The sequence below is a fragment of the Cheilinus undulatus genome, linkage group 11, assembly GCF_018320785.1.
Source record: "Cheilinus undulatus linkage group 11, ASM1832078v1, whole genome shotgun sequence".
In the NCBI taxonomy this organism is placed as follows: Eukaryota; Metazoa; Chordata; class Actinopteri; order Labriformes; family Labridae; genus Cheilinus; species Cheilinus undulatus.
In genome coordinates this window covers 27,495,566-27,520,631 of record NC_054875.1, presented here as the reverse complement: position 1 = coordinate 27,520,631, position 25,066 = coordinate 27,495,566, and the positions used below count along the sequence as shown (strand labels likewise).

General features: G+C 38.3%; 1 protein-coding gene across 4 annotated transcripts in view; it reads right to left on the bottom strand.

Annotated features, from left to right (window-relative positions):
* Nucleotides 1–25,066, bottom strand: part of cacna2d3a (calcium channel, voltage-dependent, alpha 2/delta subunit 3a) — a 213,339-nt gene that overhangs the window by 147,980 nt on the left and 40,293 nt on the right. For all 4 annotated transcript variants that reach the window (XR_005992575.1, XM_041799783.1, XM_041799785.1 and 1 more), the window contains exon 4: nt 3,719–3,778. Coding sequence is in view for 3 of the 4 variants with exons in the window: in XM_041799783.1 (XP_041655717.1) it covers nt 3,719–3,778 (60 nt within the window). In the remaining variant the exon portion in view is untranslated. The remainder of the gene's footprint in view (nt 1–3,718; nt 3,779–25,066) is intronic.

The following is a 25,066-nucleotide window of genomic DNA, read 5'->3' as shown; positions in this document are numbered from 1 at the left end:
CTTCATACTTCTGGAGTATCTGTTGCTCTGTCAGTGCCATAATTGGAACTCTCACTTTGTCATGCTGAGCTGTGAGTCTTGACAGGAAGACTCTGTGACTCATAGGAGCTTAGACTGGATGTAAAGCTTACAGTTTTCTAACATGGGGTACGAGATGTCCCGGTTACTTTAATAATCAGTGTACATGGCACTTGATTTCTCCAAAAACTGATTTATTGTTCTATCTTTGAATGCATAAAGATTATCTCACTGATCTAAAACTAAAAACATTATAGTTTGAGTTTTACTGAATAAAACAGGTGAAATACTTGCTTTAGTTTCAGGAAAGTTTTCAGTTTACTCTTTGGAAATCAGCAGTTTTCTGCATTAATGTGGAAAATATGCTCCATCTGAACCCAGTGGACACCAAAATATATTTCATCCTGCCATTATTTCAAGCACTGTAAATGAGATTCTGGGTGAAATCTTCCTTTACATTAAACAGTGTGTGAAAAATTAGGAGGATCCCCCTAGAAAAAAAAAGAAAACCGTGATCTAAGAGGAAGAGTCCCAGAAGGGCAGCAGTCCACCAGTGGTTGAATTTAGTAATTGATCCTCCTTAATGGCATGACAGTAGAAAAGCTCAGGGCATTCACCGTAATGCCTTAAAGAGCTGACAGAGTAAACACACACTTGTCACCACAGGCTGTGACACATAACACACACACATAACACACACACAGCATACACACATGCCTCAGACTTTATAAGTAGTTTAGCAGCAAATACATCCAAGTCGGCTTAGCATCATATTTCCACTTTAAAACTCAGCTCCCTGTTGCTGCTCCTCCTCCTTTCATAAAGTCTGTTCTGAGATGAGTCTGATGTGCAGCAGACTCAGGCAAAACATCACAAGTGCACCATCTCTCTCTCTCTCTTGCTCTCTCCGCACTCACACAAATACACACCGTATAAAGCCGCACTCTAAAAATCAAAGCTGCTCAAATGGATTTGAGGCAGAACCAGCAAGCAGGGGCTGGGTTTGGGGGTGTGTATGCAGATATGATTAGCTGAATGCAGTTCCCAAAGTCTGCAGAACTGAAATCACAGGAAATAGTTTAAAATGTGTTTACTTTATGAGTAGGAAGTTGACTGCGATATAATACCTTAACTAATTCATGATTTACAGTTCAGACTCCTGTGTAGAGTCAAAAGTTAAACTCAGAGTGGAAAAGGGTGGAAAGTATGAATAAAAGACACAAGCCTGATCAAAATTTGAATACAAAATTCTAGCTCATGTTAACAGAGTTTCAGATTTTATTTTTGCTTCTGTGTGACTGATTTACTTATATGATTGATTAACTGACTGTGCACACAAAGGGTCAAACCCTCAAGTATAACCCCAACCTCATCCCATAATAAAAAAATTGCAGACATCCATCAATTTCATTCCTCACAAATCTTTCTAGACATGCATGTACCTTTAACAACACTGTTTTCTGCATTTTCTCCCAGAAATTATCGATAAAACCAGCCACAAAGAGGTCCCTCTTCTAAATCACAGGTAATTTTTCATAATCCTCCAAGCAAAAGACATAAAAATCATGAAAGACATTAGAAAAAACTGTCTCACTTATTTCATCATAGATGAGATAGTGAAAGTGAAAATGAATCTCATTCTCAATTTTCCCAAACTCCCACAAAAATACTCTGTCCTTGTACGAGCCTTATAAAGTTTGAGGTGGTGAACAGCAGCAGTTCCCAACCTGGGGTATGGGCACCCCTTAGGGGAGTGCCAAAGATCTCAGGGGGGGTGCGGGGCCCTGTCTGCTCTGATGTTGTCAAAGATGTACAAATATAATTCTATTAGAGCTGTGAAAAATAACGAGTTAACCCATTATGATTAAATTACTGGATTAATTACTATTTTTTTTCAAAGTATTTAATGCATGCACAGAATAAGCCTTCAAATATATAGCCCAATTCCACTCCATCAGCACTTGTAGCAGCTCTAACGCAGTCAGACGGTAGCGGCTCTCCAAACAAACAAAGAAGATGGAGGGTTCTGATGAACAGGATGATCTGGATGGGAGGTTTGTTGTCCACAGAAACAAAGATGGAACATTTATATATTCACACTGTGGGAAGAAGTTATCATTTCACCAAAGCAATGCCAGCCTTAAGGACCACCATGCTGCGCCACCCTCACTTAGCAACAAAAGACCCTCAGGAAGTCTGCTTGTGACGCTCTGACAAGCACAATTGCCAAATGGATTGCAAAAAAGTTGTAGACTGATTAATATTGTTGAGGACAAGGAGCTAACTGAATTTCTGCAAGCGGACACGAGTATCAATATGTGATTAATCATAATTAATCCACATAAACCTATGATTAATTTGATTTTTAAAACTGTATTAGTTTAACACAGCCTTAGTTTTCATAAATCATGATTAGAAAATTAATGTACAACAGCACACTGGGACCAACTTAAAAGATTTTTTGAAATAAAGGGAATCCATTGACTTTTTTTTTTATCTAAGGAGTCAAAAAGGTGCCTTTTTTTAGATTACTAAATCAGATACAAGAAAACAAACTCAAAATTTCAGGGTTTAAAAGTTGGAAAAATGGAAAAAAATTGAAATTACAGGTTTAAGAATTCTTAAATTTTAAGATTCATGACTCAAAAATTTCAAGTTTTTTTAAACTGGAAAATTTACAGCTGTGTAAAGTCTAAAATTCCCAAGAAAGCAACTTGAGAACAGTAGTTGGATTTTTAACTTTTTGACTTTGCTATCCCAAAACTTTTTGGTTGACATACATGTACGACTTCTTTTAGATTCTCTCTCTTCCCATATATCATGTCTCTCTTTCCTGTGCAATCATTTATATCTGGCACGAGGCTAAGATCCATCAGGACCAAGACCTCCCACCACAAGAACAGTGTCTTCCCCTCTGCTGTCAGCCTCATGAGCAGTACTCTGGCCTTCCCCCTGCAGACTTTAACTGAACTCTAGAACTAGCAGGGGAAACATATATAATAATGCATGTGCAAACAGACTCTATGCATTGCATTACAACTGCACACTGTGAGTCAAACTCATTTAGAAAAATTCAACTATAACCTAATCACCCAGCACACCTACTCAGTATCTTCTTTTGCACCTTTGTACATGTTTGTGTGATGTTTATATTCTACTTATATTCTTATTTTGTTACTGTATTTTTCCATAACAACCTAAATAAATAAGTCTCTAGCCCCTTCATATTTTTATAAGCCTCTTAATATTTTTATTTCTCCTCTGTGTTACTTTCTTTGCATCAAACACCGAATTCCCTGATTCTAAATCTGAAAAGGGTAAAGGTCTACCATAACATAACAACTGGGCATATTCATAGGATTTTTAAGTATTTGGAGATAAAGTAACAGCTGGATAGTGATAATTTCCAACTGTGAGGGACATGTGTGAAAAGGGCTGGTATGACACTGACAGACTGATATGCTGATGAAATGTGAACTAACATCCTTTTAAATAATTCAGTCTATAGAGTACTGACTGACAGAACAAGATTCCCTAAGCCTTTTTCCACTGTTGTGAAGCTTTTTTCAGAAACACTGGCATCAATTATTTTCAGTAGGGTTTAATTAATGAGGTTACAAGAACAGGGGATGATCCTGCCAATTGTAATCATGTTTATGTGATCAGAATACCATCATGATAGGACACATTTAGCACAAACCTGCAGGTCTGGATCCTCCTCATGCTGTAGGTGGGCCACCTCTGCTGCCTCCACCAGCCTCTAGAGGAAGACAGAAAGGGGAGGAGAGGGGAGGAGAAAAATAATAGTTTAGCACAAAAGTGAATTGATTAGTGGATGAAAAATAACAGAGAAAGCTCTGCACAGAGAGTGGCTTTACAACTGGCTTCGTAAGTACCCCTAAGCACTAGAGCAACACAACAACCCTTCAGGACACACAGTACACGAACTGACAGAGATGGCAGCAAAGCATGTGGCTGTCTCTGAAAAGAGGCTGTTTTCCTTAATGGTTCAGCAGCAGAGGTAATGATCGCCTCAGGTTCTCTGGACATCACAACAAACGCCATCATGGCTACATGCTGTTTTACACGTGCACACTCACACCGTCAGAAACACAGACTGTCATCACCCTCTCACTGATTCTGTCTGGTATGTGTCTGTAGGGAGACACAGGAATCTGTGCTTTTGGGTCAATGTTGAGCTCCTTTCTGTCTCTTCTGGGAACTCTCAGATTTTTAAGTTTTTTGAAAGGCAAAAAATGTCTAAAACAGGCAACAAGACACAATCTTTATGTTGTGATGACAAATTATACAGAAATTTAAATGGCATGGTTCCTTTAAAAGTATTTATGATTTGTATCTTGAATGCACTAGAAGACAGGAGAATTCAATGTCTCACCAAAATGTGAATCAGAATTAGGTAGGGGTGGTAAAAAACATCAATACACTAATATATCGCGATATTTCGCGGCGCAATACTGTATCGATATTTTAAAATGCAGCATAGATATTTTTTTAATAATTCACTTTGTTGGTGTGGTCGTTTGTGGTGTAATTTCACCCCCTGACTGCTAGTTAGCAGCAGGCATGGCCAGCAAGCTGCAGGCAGTTGGCTCTTCCCTCTTCTCTGCTTTTATATTCTGTCTGATACAGGGAATGTGATATGTACATAGTTTGTCTGAAAATCTGCCAAAGAAAGAAGGCAAGAACAGGGAGTCCATCCTGGAGGCTATTATGGATGTTTTTACCATTGTAAAGATGCCAGTGACCCTCGTCCTGCTTCCATATGTACCATGAAGCGTGGAGGATGAAACAGGTTTGTGCTGTGCAGATACATTGGTTTTGGGGGAGTTGGCATTATAAAGGATTAACATGTCAGTTCCCTTGTGTTTTCATTTGTGAACTGCTCTCATTGCTTTCAAACAGGAACATATGAAACGGCTCCACTTCTTGACTTTACAGTAGAGATCATCCCACGTGATACTACTCAACCAATCAAATCCATTTGATCAGATCATGCTCTCAACAAAACCCAGAAAAACACATAGACACACGGAGGAGAAGTGTAGAGCGTTTACCAAGGGATAGACAAAGAGAGTCAGGGATAGTGGAAACAGTTTGTTCATGAAAAAATGAGTTTTTCTTCAAAAATGGATGGACTGTTACACCGCCATTCTCCACCATGCTACAGGGGAATCGAACCAGTATGTCTCATATCTTTTGGCACCAAAGATGAATTTGGTAGTATCTAACATCACTCCCGTCAGATTTGAAAACGCAGAAAATAACAAACAGTCAGATTGATCAGAATCTTCACACAACAATTCAATGACTCACAAAGTTACAATGGTTTAGATCAACACCTCAAAGTCCGCGGCCATGGTTCTCTGCCAGAACATGTTGTGTTGCTCCCTCCAGATGAGGAGGGGGTCTTTGCCCCAAGTGAAGGAGTTCAAGTACCTCGGGGTCTTTTTCAGAAGTGAGGGTAGATGGGACTGTGAGATTGACAGGCGGGTTGGTGCAGCATCTGCGGTATTGCAGACAGCAAAACTCTCAATTTACAGGTTGATCTTAGTCCCAACTAGGGATGCCACGATTACCCGTTTTCATGATTAACTGCGGTATTAAACTTTACGATTAGTTAATCGTAACATTTCCGAAATACCGTCAATTTCAAGAAAAGATTATGCCGCAAACCATATTGGTACGACAGCGCAACTCGCCCGGAATGGAAACAAAGTTACACAACAACTGCTTGTCACTGCCTCCTGTTGCTTCCTGCAGTTGCAGGCGGAGGTGTGTCACTGTCCCAAACAAGCTACAGCATGGAAGAGGAAGAGCTGTTCCCTCCAAATAAACACTTGAAGTCAGCCGTGTGGGATTTTTTAGGATAAAAAAAACATAAATGACCAGCGTGTCATTGTGGAAGATTGTCAGCCTAAATGTAAAACATGCCACAAAAAAGTTGCCGTGAAATCAGGCAATACTTCAGCACCTGCAGGATAACCACCCGGCATTGTACGCCAAAGTAAAGGTAAGTAGTGACTGGGCTAAGTCATGTCAATGTTAGGGATGGGATCAAAACCCGGGTCCATAAGGACCCGGTTCTGCGTTTTTGAAATACCCAGAGTCAATAACGTTTTAGCTTATTGATACTGCTATTGAGTCTCACAGGGTCTGTGACGTAACGTCATTTTAAGATAAGGCTGGTGTAAAAACATACATCAGTTCTTTCGAGGGGAACATAAACTAGAAGTGTCATGCATCACATCAAACAAGAATGTACCTTAAACTGTCAGCTTGAGGAAACAAGGCACTGCCCGTGAGGCAGGCAGGCTCACATATCCCTCACTTCAGCTGCTTCAGGACAGTTTTCTTCTTCAGCTGCTCAGATAAATGCTGATAAATGCTCCAAAACTTTGAGCAGTCATGTTTGTTAACAATATTAATCCAGGGTGTAGAAATCTACGGTGGAATCAGCAGAATTGAAGTTAATTAGCAAACTTTATGAGCTGAAGACGGAAAATATGATGCGTTCAGGTAACCTCAGTAAATTAGACGATTGAATTACATATGTTATGATTTCTTCAAATACCACATAAAAATGGGAAAATTTAATTTTGACAAGAAACTTTAATAAATACAATTGTCAATATGAAGAATGTGTTTATATTTGAGGGATATAAAATAGATGTGAATGACTGAATTATAGCTTTTTAACTCGAACACTACTCAGCTTAGACCACTCGAGAGGTCCATCCAAATGGGATTATTATCATTTTTCTTGTAATTATTGGTTACTTTACATTGTTGATATATTATTTTGTTATGAGAGCATCCTAGGATTGAAATAGATAAATATACAAGATCTATAAGGAGTGTTCATGTAATTTTACTTATTCATGGTAGTGTGAAATTAATTAATGCAAAAATAATTGAGATAATAATAAAATTGCAATTATTTTTCTGACAATAATCACATCTAGAAAATCTGTAATCGTGACATCCCAAGTCCCAACCCTCACATATGGTCATGAACTCTTGGTAATGACCGAAAGAACAAGATCATGGGTTCAAGCGATCGAAATGAGATTCTCAGGAGGGTGGTTGGGCTCAGCCTTAGAGATAGGGTGAAGGGCTCGGACACCCAGAAGGATCTCAAAGTAGAGCTCCTGCTCCTTCTTGTTGAAAGGAGCCAGTTGCGTTGGTTCTGGCATCTGATCAGAACGCCTCCTGGTCGCTTCCCTGTGGAGGTCTTCCAGGCAGGTCCTACTGGAAGGAGACCTCAGGGTAGACTCGGGACTCACTGGAGGGATTATATATCTCACCTGGCCTGGGAACGCCTTGGAATCCCCCAGGAGGAGTTGGAAAATGTTGCTGGGGAGAGAGATGTGTGGGTTGACTTGCTTAGCCTGCTGCCTCTGCGACCCAACCCCGGATAAGCGGAAAAAGATGGATGGATGTATAGATCAACTTTAAAAGTAACACCAGAGGTTTCAGGTCACTATTTGTGCTTAGACTGTGAATATTTGAACATCATGTCTCTTAATAAACAGGAGTGTAAGAGTGAGAAAAATCAAGAGAAGCAGCTGTTAGCTGGTTTGAGAATGAAAGAATATTTGTCATATTTTATTTTTACCACCTTGATATTATCTAGTTACAGTATAACTCCCCGAACACTTAAAAATTATTGTGTCTTCACCTACAACTATAAAAGTAAGGTTTGCTTTGTACTAAAATACAAACAAGTCTTCTACCCTGAGAAATATGACCACTCTCTCTCAGTGAGAATTAGAATTAAAGGCCTTACTCTAAATAATGAGCCTCCCTCTTATAAAGGCCCGGTACCCCCTGCTATTTTGAGAGTTAAAGAATGTGTTCAGATAGATAGCCATGACTGTAACAGAGATTTTTCCTCTCATCCTGATTTTTCCACACAGATTTATGTAATGTACTGCTCATACACTTGGACACACATACTGTACAATGAATACACTGCCTCCGGCCGTCCATTCCTTATATGAACACATAAACGCTTACATAGATATATATACTGTAGATCTAGAACAGACACAGTCTTGCAGTTATTTAGAGCGGAAGCTCCTGCCCATGTAAGCTCTACTCTGTTATAAATTTTTGTATCTGCAGCTAGAGAGCATTATTTTCCCAAAAACTGTGTAAACAATTGTTGTAATTTTCTAATCCAAGAGAAAGGTCTTGCTCAGACAATTGTTTCTGAAAGAAAGGAGGAAAGGAAGCAGATGACATGGAGCGGTTATCCCTGAATGAATCGTCTAAAGGATCCCCTCAAAAATGAGATGACACATTTCAAGGGTTTACTCCTAATAAAGAATCTGAATTGAATCCAGACTCACCTGTTCCTTTATGCCATTCACAGATGGAGACCTTAACTGTCTTAGCAGGTAAGACAAGATGTAAAAAACTGATGCAGAAATGACAAAGCAACAGAGTCTGACATCAAGGTTTCCGTGGATCCTTGAAGTCTTAAAAAGTCTTAAATTTGACATCTGAAATTCAAGGCCTTAAAAAGTCTTAATTTTTCCCAGTGACAGGTCTTACATTTTAGAAGGCACTTTGACCAAGACTTGTCTGCGTCCAAACTTCGTTTTCTAGCCAACGTTGTAAGATTTTAATCATTCTGCTTGCGTATGTGCTTGATCACGTGGCGATTAATGGCATTTACCATGGTGCTGCCTGTTCACAGCCTACCTTAGAGAGGAGCCTTCACTGTTAGAGAGATATTAGAGAAATAATTGAAGAAAAGGAGAAGAAATGTCTTCAGCCACACAGGCAAGACTCATCGTTATTAAAGGCTGACACAGGAAACAGCTAAAAAAACAGTGGCGACAACATGACAGCTGTACAGTAAGCATGAAGAGTTCTGTGTCCAGATGTTGATACTTGCTCATGTTTGTATCGCAGTCCCTCTCTCTGTTTAACAATAAGAGAAAAATCCTTTCAAAGCTGATATTTACAAGGCTAGTTTCATTTAAGAGAAAACAGCTCACAGTTAACAAATCAGCATTTTAGCATGTTATGTAAAAACTCCAGTGTAATGTGAGGACTACAGACAATTTAATAAACAGCATATTGAAGATTAAACACCAAGACGACTAAAAAAAAAGAAAACCAGTCGTTAGCTGTGTTGCCATTACCTTTAGAAATGCGCAAAAACTAAATAGCACAATAAAAAACTGGTAATGGAAACACCACTAGGGGGATTACCGACCAAATTCTAGTTAAAGCTGGGATGAAAAAAAAACTGGGAAACTTGCAGGAATTTGTCAAATTATGAAATACAACACAGATATTTATAAAGAGCTTGTAAATTAAAAGCCCTGAGGGACTCCAGAGTTGTTGATTTTGAAAATGCATTTGAGCTATTCCTCCTTCCTGTGGTCAGAAGAAAAGTGTGAAACAATCCAGATTATATTCCTAAACAATAATGACTCTCAGAAAAGGCTTTTCAAACAGGCTTAAGGTGAAGCAACGCAATGAAGTTTTTTTGGCACTGAGTAGCAGCTTCAATCCCAGGAATTACCACTCACACAAACACAGATGTACACACTTCCACTTCCAGCAGTGATACATATGATATGTTCTTATAGCGAGTCATCTCTCTCATTCCCAGCTGGTTCTGGAGGCTATAAGTTTTGGTAATGCACTTCCATTTCACATTTCCATTCAAATGGCTTCACCCGTAAAACTACTGCAATCAGGCAGCTTATTTCAGCGTGAGGTTATGTGTATGTGTGAGTATGCTGCTGTCATGTGTGCAGGCGGGCTGTTTGGGAAGTGAGCGCTGTAATCTAGAGCCTGGCCAATCATTTTCTTCACCATAGCAACACACCTGGCCGCTACATATCCTTGCATATCATTTTGGATTCCAATCAGGTATCGGTTTATATATCCATCTTTCCCTCTCCAGTCCTCGGACCAGCGCATGCCTCTGTGTCATCTCTGGATGGGATTTCTTCATATCTCTTAATTTAAACAGAAACTTGTATAAATGTAAACATGAGAACTGTGCATTTATATTTACCCTCCAGAAGATGGATCTGCTGTAAATCCAGGACAAAGCCTGCCTCTGAAACAAACAAAGATAAGGATGGTGGAATAAAGGGAGGATAAGAGAGGAAAGAAAGAATACCACTCTAAATGTCTGAACGCTTGGCCTCACACTCCCCACGGAAATGTCAGACGTTTCCTATGAAGCATGTGTCGATAGGAACACACTTTCAGCTTGTGTCTGTGGGTGATGGTGTGTGTTTGTGTTTGCATGCAGGAGTGTAAATGGTTTTCTCACCTGACATGTGCTGAGGTATTAGCTCTTTGACCTACTCTGTCTAGCATTCAGTTAAATAAATGTCAATCACTGAATGGGCGAGAATGCAAGTATGTCAGTGATGAAATCTGTTATACAACATTTTGCTAGGGAACGTGAAACTCATCTCATGTGGTAAACATTCATTCAATAACTACTGCCAGCTATAGAGTGGCCAGTAATTGGCAAGGTGCTCAAAATATTCTGTGCATTTCATGATACAGCCTCTAAGCCCCGAGAATTGGAAAAAAACTGAACAATTTTTCAAACGAAATGTGTTCTTCTTTTTCAATTTTTGTGACTGAAATGAAAAACAGGAAAACAGCTCAATTTTTCCCATTTTTGTCAGACTCGAAAGAACAGGTAAACAGCTTTGTTTTTCATTTTTAAATTTTCTGTCATAACCATAAAATCTGAATAACAGTGGTTTCTCCAGATTTCTGAGGCTGGTTTCAACCTGATTTGATATGTATCGGCTGTAATTATCAGAAATTTTCATGTTTGCTTGTACATATATTCAAATGTGTAACCTCCTGAGACTTGAGTTTTTTTAGTTTCTGGGATAAGAAGGAACTGATAAGTTAAAACATCAGCCTTGTCTCTGAAAAGGAATTTCTTGGATTTTTTTTTCCAAAGCCCAAACAAATTCCTTTAAATTTCAAGGGAATGTCCTTGTGAAAATTTCTGTGAAAATTCTTAAACATTTTATCAAAGTATATCCTGATAAGTACCCTAAATTTCTTTAAATAGTCCTCAAATCTTTTAGTTAAAACATATAAAATTCCATGTAAAATCCTGAAAAATTTAAAGCGAATTCCCCAAAGAAACTTGGAAATTCCCCCAAAAATTTCTCAGCGAAATTTTAAACAAAATGTACAAAAAAATTCCCCAAATTCCATGAAAATGCATCCAGACAAATTCCCTGAAATTTCCATGAAAATTTGAGAACATTTTAAAGGACAATCTGTATCTTCCATTGCCAATCCAAATACCCAAGAAAATGCCGAAGAAATTAAAAAAAAAATCCCCAAAACTTTCAATGAAACTTTCAAAAACATGTAAACATCTCCCTGAAATTTCCAGCAAAACACTAGATAAATTCCATGCAAATTCTCCTAAATATCCAAACAGCAAATTATTCTAACATTAAAAGCCAATAACTTAAACTTCAATGGACATCCTAGACTTTTATCTCAAAAATTCTAATAGCAGAAATTATAACTTTGTTGTAGGAAAGCAAAGATGTGATGTCCTCATACGTGCATACAGGGTCTTAGGAGGTTAAGCTTTATGCTGTTTTATTGTGAATGGGCATTTTTCAGTAGATTCTGATTCTCACCGCCATAGTCAACCCTCCAGGTGCTGTTGCTATTGTGAGTTTCCAGGAATGCTCTCTCTGTCTGAAAGTGTTTGTGTCTTGAGTAAATTCAAATGAGCTGCCGTGTCTTTTAGTCAATAGGTGGGCCTGCCAGAGTGCATGACTGGGTGCAAAAAGAGAGAAAGGAAATTACTTTTTTCTGAAGACACTGTTGAAGCCTGGGCTTGGTTTGAGATGACAGCAATAATTAAACTGACACAGAGAGGCAGGCCTTGTTGTCTCCCTCAAACACTCTCACGCTCAAACTTGGACATTCAAACCTTCACTGTGGTTGACGGAGTAAAAGCTGAACACACAGAGTAAACAAGGCTTGCTGTGGAGTCTTGATTAGATGTGTTAGCGCGAGAAGAAAAGTCTGATTACAGATCCCTGATGTGTTTCTGCCGGTCTCTGTCATCACTACAGAGCTTTGATTTTCAGCAAAAACCTGATTTAATCCGATACATCTGATCTGCTCTGGGTCAAACTCAATCGTCTCTTCATTCCCTCAAGATTATTTGGTTTGTCAGTCTGGTTTGAACATGAATCAAGCCATAGGAATAAAGGTGTGGGGCTTAAAGCTTAGGCATATTTACTTTGACAACAGTTCTTATAGTTCCATGCAGTTTTCAGGTCTTCTAAAGACCCTTATAGGAAGATACAGAATCTAAGAGTCAATTTTCTGTGACAACTTCATCTCCAATAGTGTTTATTTGACTGGTTTAAAATTCTTAAAATACACCTCAAACAGCCAAAACTAAACTCTTTCTTATCTAAAACATTACTGCAGTACTAGGTAAACATTTATTTGATTTGCATAACAAAGCTAACGCTAGCAGCACTAGCATCGCCAGCCACCAATCCTCTTTGCTGGTTAACGCCCACATTCCTGAGCTGAATGCTGAAAGTTTCGACTTCACGACTGTTATTTATTCTTTTTTACATTAGCTTGTACATTTATGTAACAACATTAGTGATGCACGATAAGTATTTTTTTGAACCAATACCCATAACCGATTATTTCCTACTCCTGATGGCCGATAACCGATAATAACCGATATATTTTTTTCAGTTGTTGATTTTGAAATGTATTTAACAAAAGAAGTTTATTTGATGTGTTTATGCACATCTGGGGGTAAGAAGGGGTTAATATGTAGTGAGCAAAGATATTTATAACTAATTTTAACTAATATCACTCACACTTTTCAAAAAACAAAGAACTATTCTGACTTTATAACTGTTATTATAGTAAACTTTTTTAGTTAAACATTGTGTACCAAGTACGACATACACAAACAACTGACGTAAGTTTTCCCCATAAAACCAGATAACAGGCTGTTATGCTTAAGAAATGGAGATATTTAGGGGTCTTTTTTTTTTTGCCGCTTAAGCCAGAATTAAAGCGAGCTGATGTTTTACATAAAGATTAAAAATATGCACTGACATAAGTCATATCAGAGATAGGTTAAGAATGTAAAGTCCACCGTGGTCTGTGGCTAAACTTCTGTTCCTAAAGTCGATCAGACTGTATGAAACCATGTCAAACAGAGCAGGCAGGTATACGTCTATGAAAGTAGCGATGGATGAATAGACTGTCAGACTAATTTTGTTATTATAACATTGTGCCTTTTGGCTCTGGCAAACTTTCTGCAGTTTTCAATGCCTGCTTACGATCACCACTCTTCCTGGTGTTAGCCGTTGACTCAGTCATAATGCCCGCAGCTGAGGCTAGTGGCTGCTGCTGCTTCGTCTTAACGTTGTTTGGATGATGACTCTTAGGTGACTTATAAGATCTGTCGAGGACTTCTTTCTACTCTTTGCGACCTTTGCAGGGCAAATTCTACATACACGGTCGTGTTATCCTCCCCGTAAATACTGAATAATGCCACCGTGTTGTTAACATTTTAGCACAGGGGCTGCTTCCTCTTCTTCTCTGGTGCTTAACAGGGGTTGTGTACTGCAGTGCCACCTGCTGTTTCGGAATGTGTAGTCTTGTGAGAAAGAAAACAAAAATGTACATGTTATCGGGGCTAGTTGTAATATCGGACTTATTGGAATGACGTAATAATTTCCTGTTATTGGCCCGATAACTATTTGTTGATAGTTATCGTGCACCTCTAAACAACATTATCATCAACTAACAACTGACATACTCGTTTTTTATGTTTGCCATTAATGATATTTAAATGTCTTCAGCAAACAAGAATTCAGCTGACATATGTGAAATCAGACACGTTTCCTTATAAAAACAGGTCATTTTCAAAAAGTAGAGTGCATTCAAAAGAAAGAGCTAAAAAACTGTTGCTAAATAGTTTGCAGTTAAAACCCATCAAAGGTGCATGAAAACACACTGTCATGCTTAATAAATGGAAAAGTTTAGGGGACAGCTGTTATTTTTAGTGCACAAGTCAGAACTGAAAGAGAGCTGATGTTTTTTCATAAAAATTCAAAATATGCACAGACTGAAAGTCAACGAGGCAGGCAGAAATGTTAAGTGCACCATTAATATTCAATAATGGTGCTGTCAGTGGTGAAGCTTGTGTTGGTGAAACTGGTGTCATCTGCAGACTCAAAGTGTGAGGTCACATCAAATAGAGCACACAGGAATACGTATAAGAAGTAGCGGTGGGCTAAGAGGCTGATTTAGTGTCAAAACTGACAGAATGTCAATAGTGCCACCTTGTGGCTGTCTCTGGCAAACTTTACACACTTTTCAAACACCTGCTGAATCAGCACTCCACCAGCATTAGCCTTCAGCTTGGTGCTAATCCTAGCAGCTACTGCTCCTTCCCTAAACAGTTCATGAATGTGATGACGACTCTTAACCCTCAGGGACTGTTTTAATATTAGTCACACTCAAGCTGCTAAGCGCCAAAGATGCACTATTCATATGGTAGCTATAAAAAATATTTTACATTAACATTTTACTGTACTTTCATAGAGCTATGTTTTTCATCTACAGCTGACCTACCATAATTAAGCTATCCTGGGACAACCTCATCATGATTGTACAGCTATGGGTGCTTCCATTATAAAAGGTGTTCTTCTGCGCTTTGTAAGACATATTTGCTGTGGCATGTACTCACCCAAACCCAGCAATAAAACAACCCTAAACCACGGCAAGGCCAAGCGAAGACCCTGTTTACACAACAGCATTTTCAGGTGAAAATGCAAAACATCTGTAGCGTTTTGGCTGTCCGTTTACACAGGAACAATGTTTTGGTGCCTGAAAACAGAACAATTTGGAATATGGCTCCAGAGTGGAAGTTTTTCAAAACGCCCTCGTTTACACCTCCGTGTAAACAGGGAAAACGACAGTTTCTGGAAAGGCACACGCACACTACAGCTGCAGTCAGTTGTCAAGAGCGAATGTTGCAGAACTGTGAACCGAGCCGTTGCAGCTCGACTTGAGCTGTCTCATGTAGTTACCTCTGATTCAGGTTGTCAAGTCACAGACAGCTGGGTTTAGAAAAGGGGAAACATTATTCTCATGCGGAGGGCTATCAATGCCAATTTCTTCAGATAAAGTCCAACTATTAATTCTGGAAATGATTACATCTTCCTTTTATATCGATTATCACGATGATCACTGTCATCACTATTGTAGTGCGGCAGAGAAATTCCATGGCTCATAAAAAATGCTTTGCAAGATAAGTCTTCAAACAGTGTTAAAGGATATCTTTGTTTTAACAAGACTGGTCTAGCAAAGCAGTTTTGTGCTTATATGTGCCGTGAAGTTTCACTGCTGTGCTAGGATGGTGATGAGGAGGAGGATTTAGTGATGAGTTACTCTCATGTGCTTGTGTATGATAAAAATGTTACATATTATCAAAAACACATGAAAAACAGTGAATTTGCAGTACTGTCCTTGTAGAGACAAATTTATTTGGCAGTAACTCATTCACTTGATTAAATTCTAACCAGAGTAACTGTATTTTTACTTGAGTACAACAGTTATATACTTTTTCCATCTTTGATTATTATTAGAAATAGTTTTTGATTGATTTGTTCCTGTCAATCATCACTGATCATTTGATTCAATGTTTTGTACCTGAAAAGGATCTTGTTTTCCACTTATTTCCCTTTCTTCCTGTAAGTCAAAGCAATGCCTTCCCCCTCAATCAACTTAATTTCTGTTCCTATTTCATCACTTCCAGCCCACCCCCTCCCTTCCGCCCAGTCCATTTCTCTGACATTTGCTCTCATCTACCCCCTTTCATTATCCCACGTCCTGTGATTATGAGTTTCCCGACAAAGGCGTAAGCTTGTTTACTCTCTCAGAAGTTCATAAACGATCCCTCTCATTTAGCTGTCAGCCTGATTGGCCAATTGTTTCTTGCTGTTTGGTGGGTTTCCTGAATCCCTGACCTTAACAAATGCCTATTCATTATAATTCTAACTCTCTAGCCGTGACAGTTAGCCAAAGCTGTCATATATACCTGAGTAATGCTAACGACTGCTGTCAGGGCAGCTGAGGAGGGGGGTGGATGCAGGGTCACATGCATTATTGACTGCTAGCGGAAGTCTTGGATTCATTTTTAGCAGTACATTAAGGCTTGCCTCGGCACATTCTCTGCACCGAGGGGAGGTGAGGGCAGTGGCCTGAATCTAAATGTTCTCCCAAGGTAGCGAAGAATAAGACCGCAGATCTAAACAGGCTCTGTAAAAGTCTGCTGTTGGGTCATCTCCTATTTTTACTTTTAGTTTAAACTTCTCTTTTCCCATCAGTTTTATTGTTTTTTTTGTTGTTTGTAAAAGCCATCAAGAGCCCTAAAAAATCAATAACACAAGTGGTAAGCTTGTTTCTGCTTAGCCTGACGTACTGCTGTTCCTCAATCATAACAAGAAGTGCTAACTAAGCCCTGGCCCACTGGATCAGGGCATGTCCTACGGGTCTTAGGTCTGCCAGAGGAGGCCAGATCTGAGCTGAGCTCGACTGGCTTGGGTCAGCCCATCAATAGCACTAGGGGACAGCAATTAATATTGTCAAAGTGGCCTGGGAAGAGTTGCAGCATCAACAAAATGGAAAAGTGCTCCCTGACACTTTGCTTCTTCTGTTTTGCACATTTAGATTGGGCACAAGCCAAGCAGACAAAGCTCTGGTAGAGGAGAGACGGATACAGAGGGAAAGTGAGAGGGAGGGGAGGAGGGTGCTTTGATACGTCAGGTCTCAATAATCAATAGTTGACAAGTTTGGAGCAGTTCTGCTGACTGAAAGGGAAAATGAACTGCTCTATACGCCATTGTCATCCCTCTCCCTTCTGTCTTGTATTTCTTCCTCTTCGAACTTTCATTTGATTTTTATGCTTAGACTGAACTTTTATCCTAACAGCTGCCACCCAACCTACATCCACATCTAATCACTGCTAAAACAATGCTATCCCTCTCTCTCTCTCTTTGATTTCTCAGTGACAAAACAACCAGAGGAGAAGAGAAAGACGCCGGTGTCCTGATCTCTTCTGGCTGGCTCTGCTCTGTCATTAGGAGCCATCACACTCAGCAGACTCTCACACACAGAAACACACACTGATGTGGCAATGTACTGAGACTGAGGACAACCAGGGAAATGAGGGGAGCAGTGCTGTGAGCTCAGCATGACAGTGAGAGTGCATGTTTGTCAGAGGAGACAGGAGACACAGGGAAGGATCAGACAAAAAAACACAACTCAGACCTTCACACCTTCAAATAAAGAGATTTGTTAGCCCCTTTCACACATGCACTAGACTTCAGAAAATTTCTGACATTCTCTAGGCGGGATGCAAGTCTGCTCTCCTGAACTGTATGCAAACCTATTCTGGGCAGCACTCTAGTAAGGTGTCCAAATGAGGTCAGGATGAGCTAATGCTTAAAAGTATTATAGTCTTTTACACTAAAACTGTCTTGTGGAGCTAAACTGATTTAAAATTGACATCACAATTTTGTTTTTCTCTTTGTGGTACAACTAATACACAAAAAACTTTTACAGCAGAAAATGTTTATTTGGTGCATTACATTCTAGTGGCAAACAGAGACTTTCTGAGGAACAATATAATGCTCCAAATATTTTCAATATAGCATACATTTAAGTCAACATTGATTTATGGCCCATTTTAACCGAAATCCTCTAAATTACACTGAGCAACTGTACCCTTCAGCAGCAAAATACAAGCTGATTTGGGGCACTATGTCCTACGCATACGTCACTACAACAGATGTTCTTCATTGAAGAGAAAACCAGCAACATTGTAAGGATTCTGCACATTGAAACAATTGATTTGAGATCCTCAGAGATCCATTACATAAATCAAACTACTCTATTTTTAATCACTGATCTATTGATAAATGCATACACAGTCATTCTCTGTTGTCTCTGTTGTTTGTAATAAAACAGTGATGTTCTTGCTTCACTTTACTATAAGCCCATTATATTACCAAGAATGTCTTTTTGTTAACATCTGCACAAAATGTAAGTACAGCCATTTCTGTGATGAACCAACAATGGGGGCTTAAACAGCATGACTCACACTCCTTACATAGCAGCCAGAGGCTTTTTGTTGCTATACAGCTTAAGTATAAATACAAGCAATGCAAAAAGAGCTGCTTGTGATCTTCAGAACCTATTTAGGAGTGAAGGGTAATTTTGACTTTACAGTGTCATTCAGTGCTGGATGATAAAGCAACAACAGCTAAAAGCCTGGTAAAAAGCCTGTTTTTTTTTGTTGTGCATGGATTAAGATTGGCTGTGTTGCTGCAGTATTTTACCTTGTTTTACACATCTTACTATTGCATGGTTCATGACCAAATCCTGACTTTCTAACAGAAACCTGATATAATCCTTGCTGGTAGCAGATTAACGTTTTTATCCATATGATCAGCAGTCTTGGTTTGTTCGGAAGCATGTGCTGCTTCATACAGTGTAGCATCTGCTGCCACCTGTAGGCTTTTTTGTTAACTGCACCATAAGGGATGTGTATTTTCAAAGTGCAACCACAGCATCTGCAGCCATATTGATTCTGTAAAATCTGAAATGATACACATATTCCCAAGGAGCATTTGACAATATATTGACATGGATTTTATTAGTACAAGCCTACACTGTATAACCTGTATTACCCTCTCCATAAGGAGCAACACAGGCTTAAATCTCTTGTAGCTTATATAGACACTATAACCAAGTACATTATACCAACCAACTTAAAAATATATGGGTCAATGACATATAAGGCTTTATTCATTGTGGTTTTGCAGTTAATTTCAGGTGAATTAAATGACATATGCTGTTACTTTTGATCAAATTAGAAAGTGGATAAATGTATTTTTTAAATAAAATGAAGAATTTTATGGTAATTATTTTTACACATGGAAAGTCTAACCGCTGATCTCAGCAAAATTGTAATTAATCAATTTTTGAAAATATTTGCTACCTCTTTTACCTTATTAGAACTAAAGATAACATTCTTAGACCTTTACATATGAATTTTACATAGTAACAGTTTGTCAGTTGCACAGCCTGACATTTGCCACTTATTTAAAATAACCAGGACATATTGTTACTTTTACTCTGGTTAGAAGGTGGACACACACATTTCTAAAATAAAAGAGTCTAAGGGCAAAATACATTTAAAGCAGTTTTACACAGGTTGTACCACATGACATGGAATGTCACTTAGCTGTGTCAGCTAGAGACTGAAGAACTCTACATTCAGGGACAAAAGTTTTTGCTGATCTTCCTAGCTTTAAAATGATAAGCTTTAACATGTTTGCATAAAATTTTCAACCATAAAATCATGCCAAAGTATTCCAATTTGAATTTCTCACAATTAAAATGTCATTTTTAACTGTGACAGTATTTACTCGCAAAATTGCACCACATGACACTTTTAGAGTTTGAAATGCCAAAAATATTAAAGCAATTATAATTACCAAGTTTACTGAACATATATTTTAACAAAGTAGGTTTTATAGAGGAAATTATTTGCCAAGAACTGATTATTGTTTTCAAAAATATCATCTCCCTCGTCATGCCCTCTTTCTTTAAAAATTGACCAGATCATTTGTAAATGAAGATTACTCCATTTATATACAGTGCTTAACAAATTTATTAGACCACCACCCAAAGTAAGGTTTATGCCACAGCTGCCCTAAATTAACAGCATTGGTAATTACCAAAATCATTTTTTCATCATTTTTTCTGCAATGGTTAATACACCAATATGTAGAAGCACTTAAACCAAAATGATAATTTTAATGCTAAAATATAACTATTGTTGTTATCCATGAATTTTCAAATGTACTGATTTACCAAAATATGAAAAAATATGTCAAATTATAGTTATTTACTTGCATTCCTGAACAGAAAAATTAGTTTCAGTGGTTGAATGTTATGCTTGATTCATTTCTGACTTCTCAGAGAAGCCCAGTGAGCCGGCTCACATTTGGGTATAAAAAGGTGAATTCAGTTTAAAATTCCTCATTCCTGTTCAAAATGTTAAAACATGGAGAGCTCACTGAAAATGAAAAATTCCGCATTAAAGCACTTCATGATGCTGGATGGTCTCTGAGACAAATATGACAGGTGCTCTAATAAATTTCTTAAGCCCTGTACATTTTCTTAAAGGTATTCTCCTGTTGTGTTCTTCAGGTAAGATCAACTGGATAGAACTTTGGTAGCTTTGACTAGTGGTTTATAAATGACAGGTGACCTTAAGGTGTACTCTGAGCTAAAAAAAAATAAAGGAAAATCACTGGCTTTGACAATGTAGGAGACTAGGAGAATTAGTGCTACCAGCTGTTTATCTCGATGGGCCCAATGCTGAATAATTGCATAACAGCACTGCATAATTAATTTTTATGTCCTTCTGTGAATTTTCTAAAAAGAAAATGTGCTGAACTCATTTGGAAGGCTGGCTATGGTGGGTACCAACTTTAGAGTTGTTTTTGCAGTTTAAATGATTCCCAATAGTTTCTTAATCACATTTTTAGAGCTGATATTCAAGTTAATACACCTAGATTTAAGTATTCTCTTTTTCAGAGGATAAAAGGCAACTATGGAAGTTCTGGTTTGTTAAACTCAAAACTGGAAAGTGACTCTTTAACTGGGATGAATGTGATTTTTTAAAAGAACCGGTGCTGTTTACTGCTTTCTCTTCTTTGCTAGTTCTAAATGAGTTTGGCTGACTTTGGGGCTGAAATGTATGAGTGCTGCTTTTTCTTGCCCTGTCAGATGTTTTCTAACCTCTGAAAGCGCTCAGCAATTATACAGCAGACTTATCATTTTATTACCAACAGAAATGACAGTCAATACCACAAAATAAGAGCCACATTCATCTTAATTCAAATCTTCTCCTGCAGGTGAAGCATTGTGCCACGTTGTTAAAATGCCAGCTTTGTGTTTAATATTCACTGAGCATTTCAGAAAATGAAAATTAAAGATCATAGGAGTTTTTGCTGAGAGGAATTCCATTTGAAGTGCTGCGTGTGCCTTTTATTCTGAACAAACACTGATGCAGACTTTACCTGCTCTACACTAGTAATCATGTTGGGGCTACAGAGGCGTAGCTGCCACAGGTAAATGATATCAGCAGGTACAGAGCACACAGACCCCGAATGCCATTACAGGAGAAACAGCCCTAGCAGCAAGGCATCCACTCTGCTTTGAAGTGCATTTGTCACATGAAACACAGCCGTGCTTGACTTCAAAGAGGGCATTACAATAGCTCCACGCCTTTCAACTCAGATAACAACACGCACACTGTTTCTTTAACCCACGGCTGTTGCCACCATTTCTCTGCCAGCGAGCCGGCAGACAAAACTTTTTTTTAGAAGAGATAAGGAGAGAAGAGGAGAGGAGAGGAGAGGAGAGGAGAGGAGAGGAAGAGCTGCTGGATGATGAAAACATCCCACCAATTCTGGAGCAGATGAAGGTATTAGCAATTAAAAACCAACAATGACAAGCTAATAGGCTTTCCCAGCTGAGGAATAAGCCCTAAAATACACATGTACATCTACAAAACACACACAAAAGCCAAAAATAAGAACACACACAGAGATGCATGTATAAACACTGTCCTTTCCACTTAATTACTTTGAATCATAATTTTTTAATCTTATCTTTATTGGTGGAGTTGCAATTAAATTAGCAGAAAAGCTGAAAGGAAAAGCTGCTGTTGGGCTGAGTGTTGAATTTTTCTGCAGACAGAGGGGTGGCTGAGACTTGCAGATAAAAATATAGTCAAACACAGTCAAACTTTCAAAGCAAAAACAGATCAATTTAACGGCCTTTTAACGGCACAAAAATACAACAAAGCAAACATGCACAGCCTGATTCCATAAATTAATGTTACAAGCAGGTTTTCACACCATATTTTATGTCCTCCTCAACTTCAACTTTAATCTTATGGAGCCAAAATGAAACACCCCCCCCACACACACACTTCTAAAAGAATGACACCAGTCGACTCACACATATTTACCGCGCACCCTTTCACAAGAGCAGAAACTGCTGTCTCTCTCTGCAGGTGTGGCGAGCGATAAAGAGGGGGAATCAGTGTGGAGACAAGAAGATAAAACTGCGCTGACGGACAGGGGAGAGCGCCTGCACGGAAATTGAATCGCTGAAGCGCCACCACATATACTTTAGCAAAAAGCAGAGAGATAGGAAGAGGTGGAGTAGAGAGGGGAGAGAGACAGACAAAGGAGCAGGGGATGCTTAAGGACAGCAGAGAAAGCAGACAGATGAGTAATAAAAGAGAGAGACACTGGAGAAAGATGGAGAAGAAAGGGCTCTTCATGGTGTATGTTCAAAGACAAAAATCATAAAGGACTGTCAGTCGTAGAAATGAGAAAGTTGGAGGTGAAGTGAATGTATGCATGAGGCTTTTATGTAAGGGCATTTTCACATTAGGCTTGATTGTTCTGTACCATGCCTGAGCACAGCTGCTCCCCTCTCCCCCACCAGTCTGCTTTCACATTATGCTGGCATCCAGCCAAAACCTTGTATCTCCATTTTTCATGATTTTAATTTTGTTTTATAAATCAGTGCTATTTGTCACCCTTTACATCTGTCGGTGGGTTTTATCAAATTTTGAAGCAATGAAAGTGTCAAAAACATGCTGACCATTCAGTGTCAAATTATTTGAAAAATATAGCATTTTTTTCTGATTCCCTGAAAAGTGGTGATTTTGAAAATAGGTGGTTTTGGCCTGATGGCAGCAATTAGCAACATTGTTCAATGCCTGGGCACAGTTGCATAGGTAAGAGATCCTATATAGTGGCATATACAGGTAGCTGGTTTACTAGTCTAACAAGAGGAAAAAAGAAGCTACCATACTTGCATCTACACTAGTTAAAAATGCATGCAGAAAGTGGAATCCATTCTGTCACCAAGGGTTTTTCATTATTTTAAGACACAAAAATGAGGACATAGGCCTGTGCTGCACTGACACAAGTGTTTTTGAGGAGACAGGAGATGTTCAGGAATGTCTTTACAACTCTTCCTGTGGATGAGTACACCGTACTTGAGCATAGTTGTATTCACATCTTCTATAGTCAGTGCTAAAGTACACATGAACTGTACTAAAGAGCATCTCTTTAAGAAGACTCTTGCACTGTGCCTGAGTCTGGTACACTTGTTTTTACACTGATTTAAAAAAAAGGCTCTGGGGTCAAGTGTAAAAACCCATGAAAAAAAGTTGGGGGTTGGGTAAAATGTGATACGAACAGAACAGTCATTTCTTCCTCTAATTCTTCCCCAAATTCTCTGCCGTTCAAAAGAATAATCAAAATAAAACAAATAAAATACCAGAAAAACTGCTGCCTATCCTGCTTCTGTTCTGTCTGCCTGCAGGATTAAATATCTTGGACTGTTTAAGTGTTGAAAACCAAAACATCTCACATGTTTTATTATAGCTTTTGTTTTATTCTGGCTCATTGTTGTTACTGATAAAAAGTTAATCCAGTGATACAGAGGATTGACTGAGGTGGAAAGAGGAAAAAAGAGAAGTAATAGCATTGATATAAATACCTGCTTTCATTTTGTGTTAAACTGCACCAATTTCAGTGTCCGTGGCAGTTAGGCCTTTGTGGATGAGTTACTTTTGTTTTTTTTCCCTTATTTATTTTTGGGCCTTTTAATGCCTTTATTAGATAGTAGAGAACAGTTGACAGACTTGTAAACAGGGAAACAGAGGAACAGGAACCATCTAAAATATAAATCAAAGTTCAAAAGCCAGCATTTGAGATGTTGTGGGGGTGTATCAGTGTCCATGTTGTGGGTAACTTGCACATCCATGAAGGCATCATTAATACTGAGCAGTACATACAGACTCTGGAGCAATGTATACTTCCATCCAGACATCTTATTTTTCAAGGATTTCCCTGCAAGACAAAGTCAAACCACATTCTGCATGTGTTAGAAAAAAAGGTGATGTAACACAGGGGTAAACATGATCCTGTCCAGGGCTGAATGATTTGGGAAAATAATCTAATTGTGATATATATATATATTTTTTTATCCAATATTGCGTTTGTGATTTAATATGCGATTATTTATAAGTTCCTCATCTTATGTATTTTCCCACAAAAGAAAGCAATAATTCATTCTATACTACTATAATCAAGAGCTGAACAGTTCTGAAAAAATATCTAATTGTGATGATTTCAACTCATTTTGCAAATCGGATATGAACTGTTGTATTAAAGGGAATGATCTTTTTATGTAAAAAAAAATATAATTCTCATATTTAACAAGAAAAACATACAAAAATGAAGAAAATAGGATTTTTTTTTGTAAACTATTCTAAAAAAGAATGCCTCAAGAATGTTTGCATGATATGTAATGCTTAACATCTCTGCAGCAAAAAAAAAAAAAAAAAACTCTTAAACTGGTATTTTGACACAAATTTCAGATTAAAGAAATATTGCACCTTCTGTGATTTGAAAATTGCAGCAGGTCATATTCAATCTAATTTGCAATTAATTGCCCAGCCCTACTCCTGTTCTAACTTTTTTGGAACATGTTACAGGCATCTAATTCAGAATATGCTTACTTTTGCAAAAAGCAAAGTTTATCAGTTTGAACATTAGGTTTCTTGTCTTTGTGCTGTTTTCAATTGAATATAGTTTCAAAATTATGTTTGACTCACAGTTTTTACTTGTAGTCATCACAAAATCCCAACTTTTGTGGAATAAGGGTTCATTCTTTGTCTGGACCAGGGTCCCTAACGACAAACCAACCTTACTGTACCCTGCTTTCCATAAATTTATCTCTTTAATAACATCTTTTTATATTTTTAAGAGCTTTCATTTGTCTTTGCCAAAAGCCAAATGTCCTATAACCCCTAAAATTAACCCCCATGTTCTTCATTCTGCGG